Source organism: Harmonia axyridis, chromosome 1, assembly GCF_914767665.1.
Source record: "Harmonia axyridis chromosome 1, icHarAxyr1.1, whole genome shotgun sequence".
Lineage (NCBI taxonomy): Eukaryota > Metazoa > Arthropoda > Insecta > Coleoptera > Coccinellidae > Harmonia > Harmonia axyridis.
This window is the reverse complement of record NC_059501.1, coordinates 64,190,268-64,199,766: the sequence shown is the minus strand read 5'-3', so window position 1 is coordinate 64,199,766 and position 9,499 is coordinate 64,190,268. Positions and strand designations below refer to the sequence as shown.

The following is a 9,499-nucleotide window of genomic DNA, read 5'->3' as shown; positions in this document are numbered from 1 at the left end:
GTATCATGCGGTTTCGACATTTATATGATTTTTTTCCTCATAACATTACACACCCTCTATCAGTGGCGTACCCAGACATAAGCCTTGGAGGGGGGATAAAGAAAAAAATATTCAAATTTTACTTCTTTTGAAGAAGTTTTCCAAAGAAGTTTGCTTACTCTTAATAATATTGGGATATATAAGGTTTGTTACATATTATGAATATTCCTCCTGGGGTGGTATATATCCCGGTTATCCCCCCCCCCGTGGGTACGCCACTGCCCTCTATGTTGAAATTATCCATTTCCATAATTATGATTCAGGAATTTCTTTTTGAAGAATGACCTGAGAAATCAACACTATAAAAATTTCTTTTTTCTTTGGTAATATAATTATATTCAAGTAAAATAACTCTTTTTTTTGCAAAAAAATTATTGAATAAATCAAAATAACTGCTGTCTAGGGTCATTTATTATGTGAATTATTATGTGAATTACAGAAAAACAATTTACATTGGGATATTAATGTTTAGTTAGTGATGGGTCCGAAGAGGTTAAAAATTGATCGAAAATCTCAAAAATTATTTCAGCTAAAAAAATTTTCCATCCAATATTTGGAGCGAATTTGTCCGTGTACGCCACTGGTGAAATAAATTACTATAATCTTTTCAAAATCATTTGAGTTCATCATCTTTTAATGTATATCATGCGGTTTTAACAATTAAATGATTTTTTTTTCAGAATATTACACCCTGTATCTTGAAATGATCAATTTCTGTAACTATGTTTTAGGAACTTTCTTTCAAAGAATGTCCTGAGAAATCATCTATAAAAAATTGTCGCTTCTTCTTTGATCATCCAGTATAATTAAATTCAAGTAAAATTAAGAATGAAAAATAAATTTCGATAGCGGTTCCGCAGCGTACATTCATAGAATTCCCAGAACGAAATCAGCATTGCGATTTCAAGGAACGTATTATACAACGCAACACATTTTGAAATTGGTAATACAGCCCTGAGTCTCCCCTTCCACCCAAACTTAGAACTCCAACATAACCTAACCTTTGCAAGCGAGCGGTTTTACAACACAACGTGCAGGTGGACCGAATCCGGTCGAACAGAGACGGAAACAACCGAACCGCTCAGACCGGTCTTGTCGTTTTCCTCCGCTGGCTTGCGCTCGTTCCTATGAACAACGTATTGCTGTGTTAAAGTTTGAGTAGACTGTGCAGCGCTCTTCCATAAGATAGTTGGTGTTTACGTGTGTGCGATCTTCGTGTGACATGTTGCACTACGCAACAATGACGTTTCCAGTTTAATCATGTGGTTTGATTCAAAGGTAAGGCTGAATTTGATATTAGTTTATTTTATCGGAATATCCTCGAGAAAGTTTGTTGCCGCTTTGTTGGAACTCTGACTGTGGCCAAGCTGCCTCTCTCCTGTGAATATCGTCGGAATTGTGTGGACTGCGATGTTCAGAGACTCTGGTGTCATAAAAAACGAAATTTCGAGTTTTTTCATTTTGGCGCGCTTCTCGATTTTCGTACTTAGCAGCGTATATTTTTAACTGGACCGTCTGAATTAGACCCGAAATCCTAATTTGATCACGAACTATCGTTTCACGTCGTCACAGACGACAAAACGAACAAATTCGCAGTTCACTTTTTGAATTCGCGGGTCCATCCACGTGACAACTGTCAAACTTGATCTCGTTACCTATGGCATGTGTTTTGTTTGGAAACGAGCGGAATCCCATCGTAATGCATTGAATTGGTTTTATGCATTGTGGACCAGCGCGGTAGTGGTCGGCTGCGCAAGCCCGACGCTCGCTCGCCTCGATCGTTGTTCGTCTGGTCCACTGGACGACATTTATATTATACTATCTTCAGAGACGGCGCCAGCTTTGGACATTTCGTTGTTTACCGCATTTACTTGTTTTTCGAACTAGCAGTCGTTTCAGTCGCGGGCTTTTTTTGACGTTTCGTTTGCTAGCTTTTCGATTTCGGAAAAATGGTTTTTATTGCTTCGTTAATTGGATTTGTAGTCTATGGAAAATTTTCATTTCGTCCGAGAAAAAATTTCATTTATTTTCAATGAGTTTGTTTTCATTATTAGGAAAATGTTTCGCGAACATTTATAATTTACGTTGTTTTGTTAATTCTGTTTTCTTACATAGTTACATAGGTGGCTAGACGAGAGTAAAAATTAACATTTTTTAAATATTTCCTGGAATAGTATTAATTATGTAGCTTATTTGAAACGATCCTATTGATCATAAACATTATGCGACAGGTCATTTTTAGCGAAATTTGATTAAAATTAGTATCCATTGAATTCATTTAAAACTATTTCATTCATCATCCTATTATTACTTGTTCAAAATTTTCCATCGAATATTCAAAATTTAATAACTTCGGAACCATTAAAGGCAGTAGTGAAATATTATATCTTTTATTCAATACTTGTCTAGATTTTAAGTCAATAGACACAAAATGAATTAGATATCCAAATAAATGAAAAATATTTATATATAAGGTGTCCCATTTCATGAATCGAAAAACTCAATATCTTTGAAACGGAACATTTTTGAAAAAACGGGAACGGGATGTATTTAAAACATTCCTCTATATTTCTGAAACGGTGATTAATCTCTGCATGTTATGAGTATCACATAAACCATAAAAATTAGTGGAAAAAACGTTTCGGAATTCTTGAACAAAAATCAAGATATAGCGCAATTTTTGAAAGAGTCATTTTTCAGAAACATCCTGTAACTCGAGAACGGAGCAAAATATTTATGATCTGATTTCTGATATCCTTGAATATTTTTTCCCTAAGTCTTGTATAGTTCTCGATAAAACTATGAAATTTGATACAAGATTATGTCGAATCTCCAAGTTCGAAAACACAATCCATAAATTTCAAAGGCTAAAAAATATATGAATGAGAAGTAAAAATAAATTAGATATTGAAACAGTCATGTCTTATTGTGGTCCAAAAAACGGTTATTTTATTATATGTCATTTTTGAAAATTTCCATTTGTGTTTTTATGCAACTACTCCGAAAATACAGAATAAAAGCTAGTATTAAGCGCGGGATCGGGCAGGACAAGTTGAAATGTTATTAATTTCGACGAAGGCTAACCACTTGTCGTAAGCAAGATCCGGTGAGATCGGGTGGTAGGCCCGATCAAAATAATTCACACTGTATACAGGGTGTCCGGGAAAATGTGGGAAATCTCTCGGATTCAGATGAAACATAAAAAAATAAGATGACAAGTTCCCATAATTTTTTTTCCTAGCGCCCCCCTCCACGGAGATACGGCCTCCTAAATGACGTCACTGGAAATCCATTTTACTCGAATAAATTTCAAACTATTTAATGTAATTTAAAGGATATTTGATATAATGAACAGTAGTAAAGACCTCTTCAAATTTAAATTAGCTCTTTTAGTTTACCCTCAATAACTATTAACTATAACGTGCCTTACTGTGCAGAAACTGCGTATTCAAGAATTTTTGTAATTTTGTCGGATTCTATAACATACACTAGAACTTTTTTGTTCCTTGAATAACTTTCGTATCACACTTTGTTACCGACAAAAAACATTACAATTCATGGTTCTTTTTAACAGAAATAACAAAATTAATTCCTTTGTTATTTTGTTTTTCGAAAATGATTCATTTTATCGACTATAAACAAGAGTACCTTTTTTTTTGCTTAATGTTCAAGCTATCCAAATTTGTTTTTTTCTACTCCTTATCATACAGTGTGTTGAAAATGTAAGCATCAAAATGTACAACCTAGTCCGCCTCTGGTAAACTAAAAGAGCTAATTTAAATTTAAGGGCAGTATTTTAAGAGGTCGTTACTACTGTTCATCACATTCTTATTCTTTAAATTATTTTAAGTAGCTTGAAATTTATTGGAGTAAAATGGATTTCCAGTGACGTCATTTAGGAGGCCGTATCTCCGTAGGGAGGGCCGCTAGAAAAAAAAATTATGGGAACTTGTCATCTTATTTTTTTATGTTTTATCTGAATCCGAGAGATTTCCCACATTTTCCCGGACACCCTGTATATAAATACTGTGGTAGAGAATGGCGCAACGAAACAATGGCTCGGCGCCGATCTTAGCTATAAGGTGTTTCTATCTGCATTGTAGCGACCAAGCAAGCCGTGTCCCGCTTTCTAGATTATATACCGTTGCTTTGTCCGTTCCGCGCTTATAATAAACGAACGTTTTTAGCTCTCTACACAGAAATTCACGTGCTATAACCTACTATCTACTCTGTGCTTTCGATCGGCCGTGCCTACGTTGAAAATTCGGCTTCTAACTTCGGTTGGGTCAGAGATTTTATTGACGAGCACTCTTGATTATTTCGTTTGAAATTATTATTTCATTTATATTCATCTACGTGCCATGTTATTTTTTGGAGCTACAATTATTTTTATTAGTGAAAGGAGAAAAGAACAATTCTTACCCCCTTGGCAAAAGCGTTCGCTGTATGTAGATGGCTAGATGCATGAAATTTGCCACCAAAAGAGGTAGTTCTACACACAAAAAAAATCGATCAATGCTTTTCAAAGGATGAAATCGAGGAATGAGAAAACATACAGTGTGTTTCTCGATTGGAGTTACAAAGGAAAATGGACTTGGATCCTTGGATAATTCTAAGAAAAAAAAGTCCTATAAACATGGACCCGTAAATGCTTTGTGTTCGAAAGACATGATGTTTCTTGTAGTCTTACAGAATCTTTATTAATTTTTGCTACAGATAGGGTTAATAAGTACCAAAATTCATACTTAATATATTCGTCAAAGCTTACCAAATGGGTTTTTTTAATTTGGGTTTCCTGAGGATTACTAAAGAATTGTTTGAAATTTTTTTCTCGAAATCGATAGCAGATATGACAAAACTACAAAAAACCAAAAAGTATAGTACAGGACCAAAGTTTCTTTTTACATTTTTCTAAACTACCATCAAAATGAAGTTCTGGAGGAAAGAAGCGGACACTGTTCCAGAAAAATTATCACCCTGTAAATTTGCTTTCAAAATTAGCTAGAATATTAGGTTCATGATCAAACTTTAACACCCCGTATCTCGAAAACAAAGCGTTTGCGGGCCCATTATCCAAAAAATCTGTCATTTTCGTTTGTACCTCCACCCTGTATAAATATTTTCCCCTAATTATCTATCTTACAAACATGAATATTCTCATTTCTCAATTTCATTTGCCAAGTTTCTGGTGAATGATTCTTTTGACATTCGATATCCTGATTTTTTGCCTCAATAATTGATAAAATTGTCTTCGAGATCAGGAGAATCATTTGGGAATAAAAACCAATTCTATGCTAATATTTCTCATTGCTCAGCACACATTCTTAACGATTCCAAAGTTTCATTAGTGGAAGTAATTAACCAAAATTTTATCAAATACATCTTAAAAAAGCATATATATTCAAGATGTATTTAACTTCTTTAACTATGAGGATCAAGGTGATGTAAGCACAGAGGACAGGCGGACTAATTTTTATTAGACTTTAACATTATTCCAAAATTTGAAAACTACATTTCCTTGAACGATTCATTTATTATCAATTCATTGATAAATTTGTTAGAGAAATAAGTGAGGACGATAAGAGAAGAGTGAGATAACACTATCTGTTGAGGTCTCCGAAACTACTGGTCAGATCTTGTTAATTTGAAAATTGAAAGGAAAGTAATATTCAAGCTTTGTTTCATTGAGATTGGATGAAAATGAAAAATTTTATGTCCTATGGTTTAATTGAATCTTTCAAATTTGATTTCTTGAATTTTGATCTTGGAATTCATTCATCGTATTCTCAAAATTGGAAGATCAATGGAATATAGTGAAAAAATGGATTGTAGACTGATTTTTATCTATTCCATTATATATATATTCTTTTGAGAAAGAGCAATACAAAATATTAATTTCAAACAATCAAGCATATGTATCGATGAATCTCAGTATTAGCAGAGGAAATGTAACGGGGCATCATACATTTCAACGTATGATACAAGAGAACAGATAAAAAACCTCAGCAAAAGAGAAACTAAAAATGTTTGTGGGGGATCATGAACTTGTTCTGTATTTCTGCAATTCTCAACTCAAAATACAAAAGTTTATAGGTTATACATTTATATACGAAATTTTTGAAATTCCATGTGTTTTATGGTTTTGGTTGTTAACGATTTAATTTTCATCTTTTATTAGTTTCATATGAAATATTCATTTCAACGTATTATTATTATTATTAATCTCAGCATTTGTTTTGTGAGCACCATTTTCCTTAGCTAACTTAGATGAACTACAGATATATTTCGGTTAGGAATCAGCAATATTAAAATCATTTAACCCTTAATTTCTAATTACAGAATTATCAGAACAAGATATAAGTAATAAGCTCTTTTCGCACTTCATAAAAATACGTGAAAATGATCAGCTTCAGTTGATATCTAACAAAAAGTTCTATGGTTTCTCGAACAAATTCCATTCTCCACTCAAACCACAGACGATCCACCACAGAAATTTAAGAGGTGGACTTGGGGTAGCGTTCAGCTGGTTCCGAGGGGGTAGGTTCGGAAATTTTGGATCTCGAACCACCAATTTCGCATCGGGAATTCAAAATCGATCGCTAGGTAGCAACTTGTTCTAACAGAAAGCGTTGGTTTGTTGTCATAGCAACGGTGGGAGTTACCGTTTCCATTTACACAAATGTAGGACCGATATCTGGCTCATTCAGCTAGCGACGTCGTCATGCGAAGGCGTCGGCCTGTGCTGCGCCGATAACCGACGGCTATACGAAGGATGGGGGCACTTGGAGGCTGAAACGAGGATCGAGGAATTTCTCTCGGGGAAATTTTGCGATCTAAAATCAATATCCGAAGTATGATAGTCTTAATCAAATGAATATATTTGTTTACGTGTATTTTATATAAATTATAATTAAACTCGATATGAATAATGAAAATTATTTTACTTAGAAAAATGCTATGGTATATACAGGGTGTTCCACCATTGATGCGACGCTATATTACTGTTAAGCGTTGAAATTTTTGATTTTTTTTTTTACACAATATCATTAGGCTTCCTTAGAGCTACATTCTCTAATTGCTTGGAAATACACAGGGCGTATCAAAAAAGTGTAAAGGACCAAACATTAGTTTTTTCTTATGGAACCCTAGTTGGCTTCAAGATTTATAAGCCTAAAACTTTTCCGAAATACATGAATTTATTCAAATGAGATTTCGAAAGTGAATACTAGAATATTATTATTTCTTTCAATAATACCTTCCAGTGAAAACGCTAACTATTAAAATATCTGGTAGGGTTCAACATTTTTTATTTCGGAATATTCCAAAATTTTATTGAAAATAATAAATGAAAATGATCAATGTTGAAACGAAGGATGATCTATAAAAGATGAATTATTTAAAAATTAGTTTGACTTGTGTGAAATCTGTAGTGTTCATTTCGAAGTCTCATTTTCATATCCAGGCTGTTCCCTAATTGAAGGTACAAACGAAAATGACAGATTCCTTGGATTATTTCAAGAAAAAAATCTATAAACATGGGCGATTTGTTTTCGAGTTACAGGGTGTTACAAATTTGAAATTTTTTAAGTATTTTTTCATAGCACACCTCTTTTATAAAATATCTAACCAAAATTTGGCAAATATATCCCAATTTAAAGTTTATTCAGTTGAATAAATTTGTCCTATAGGCCCATAATTAGAGGGAGTATACGCAATTTTTACATGTCCCCAACATGGTTAGATTACGTTGTCGGATTGTGATACATTTTTAAATCCAAAATCATAATGATATAGTATATCATTATGAATGTATATTATATTGAATGAAATATATTTATTTGAGTGATTCCCGACTAAATATGCAAATTTGAATATTTGGAATCCGATATTTTTCTTAATTGTCGAATTTATAGTATGCAGAATATTTAATGTTTTCTGTATCTACCTGCTGAAATCCAAGGTTTGGCTACTTTTGCTCTCTCGTTGTCATCCGTTGTTTCACGTCGTTTGGCGCGCTTGAAGTTTGTTTTCTGAATTTATAATATATTCAGGTATTCATCTCAATATATTTTGAGTTGATATGAAACGTTGATTCACTATGGGACATAAGAAGTGCGTTCTTTGTGGAGAAACTCGCGAATTGAGTGAAATATCGTATCACTGATATGTTTTCATTCCCGCGCGCTTCATGTCAAATTTGATAGTTCATGTTGGGGACAAAATTTGCTTACTGCAAATGACAAATGCTCTCTCTATACCTATATTTATTACTCTGAGGCCGGTGCTATATATCCAAAGTGTCTCAACCCATTATAGGTAATAATAACCCAAAACATCAGTGTCAAATCTACCACCCTGGCGCCCCAGTTCAAGGACCTCAAGTCGTAAAAGAATCCTGAATGAAAAGACGACAACAAAAAATCAGCTGTACACCTAATAAATGCCCTGTCTGCAAGTCCCGTTTACCACACCATAATAATAAGGTTTTTATGTGGACAATAGAGAACGCTCATGAAAGAGGCCACAAGACGTCGGGCCGTGACGTCACCCCTCTACGTCATGAATCGGGAATTCCTCCATATTTAAGATTGGTCCGATAGAGGAATCCTATTCACGTGTGCATAACTCACGGCAACGCGCGTTCTGGCTCATTTGCGGTCGTTCCGAGATCTGTGACGCACCCGCGGATCCGGGTTGGCGCTGGTAAGACGCCGTGCAAACGTTAAGGTCCTTTCAGACGCGCGTATCGTATCATTTTTCTGTTCAGTTTCCGTTTCATTTCATTTTCGTTCCTCTGTGATATAGTGTATTTGTTTTAGCAATTGCATGATGTCACGATTGGTGAATCCGAGATTCCAACTTGAAAACTCACTGACAGTTTCTTAAGTTTGTGCTGTCAAACCTTCGCCAATGTACCTATTCTGATTGTGCGTTTTTATTTCATTCGTAATGAGAATTGGTTTTGGTTGTTTTCGATTTTATTTCCATCTGCATTTATATAAATTGTATCATGATCAATCTTTTAGTGTACAATGAAACATTCGAAATATAATCTCAAAATTTGTTTCTCAAGCTGTAAAAGAATTATTTTTACAAAGAAATTTTCTTCCGATCGCTCACGTCATTCTTTTGCCAGAACAAATGAACCTTACTAGTAGTCCTGTTCAGTTTACAGGAATATACAGGCATGATGTACTTTTTTAATCACTGGGACTTGAAATAAAATGATTAGATCTATGTAGTCAGTTGTCAGTTCAGTCTCCCTTTCCTTTCTCCTTTCATTTCTTGCTTTTTGCACATAAGAAAACTCATAGTTTAACTGAAACTGATAGAGGAACTGAACAAGGAACTGATATGATCTTTTGCCACAATTAACGACAGGTGGCGCTCTAACACTTCGTTTGTTTGGAATACAATTGTACCATCTCAGCGACTAAAATAATTTTAATGTTAACTTCGA

At 34.2% G+C, this 9,499-nt stretch overlaps 1 protein-coding gene across 3 annotated transcripts in view; it reads left to right on the top strand.

Annotated features, from left to right (window-relative positions):
* Positions 1-1,108: 1,108 nt before the first annotated feature.
* LOC123686122 overlaps positions 1,109-9,499 on the top strand; it is a 45,872-nt gene continuing 37,481 nt past the window's right edge. The window contains exon 1 of one of the 3 annotated variants that reach the window (XR_006748413.1): positions 1,109-1,317. Coding sequence is in view for 1 of the 3 variants with exons in the window: in XM_045626108.1 (XP_045482064.1) it covers positions 1,300-1,317 (18 nt within the window). In the remaining 2 variants the exon portion in view is untranslated. The remainder of the gene's footprint in view (positions 1,318-9,499) is intronic. The other 2 variants (XM_045626108.1, XM_045626118.1) reach the window with 2 other exon arrangements.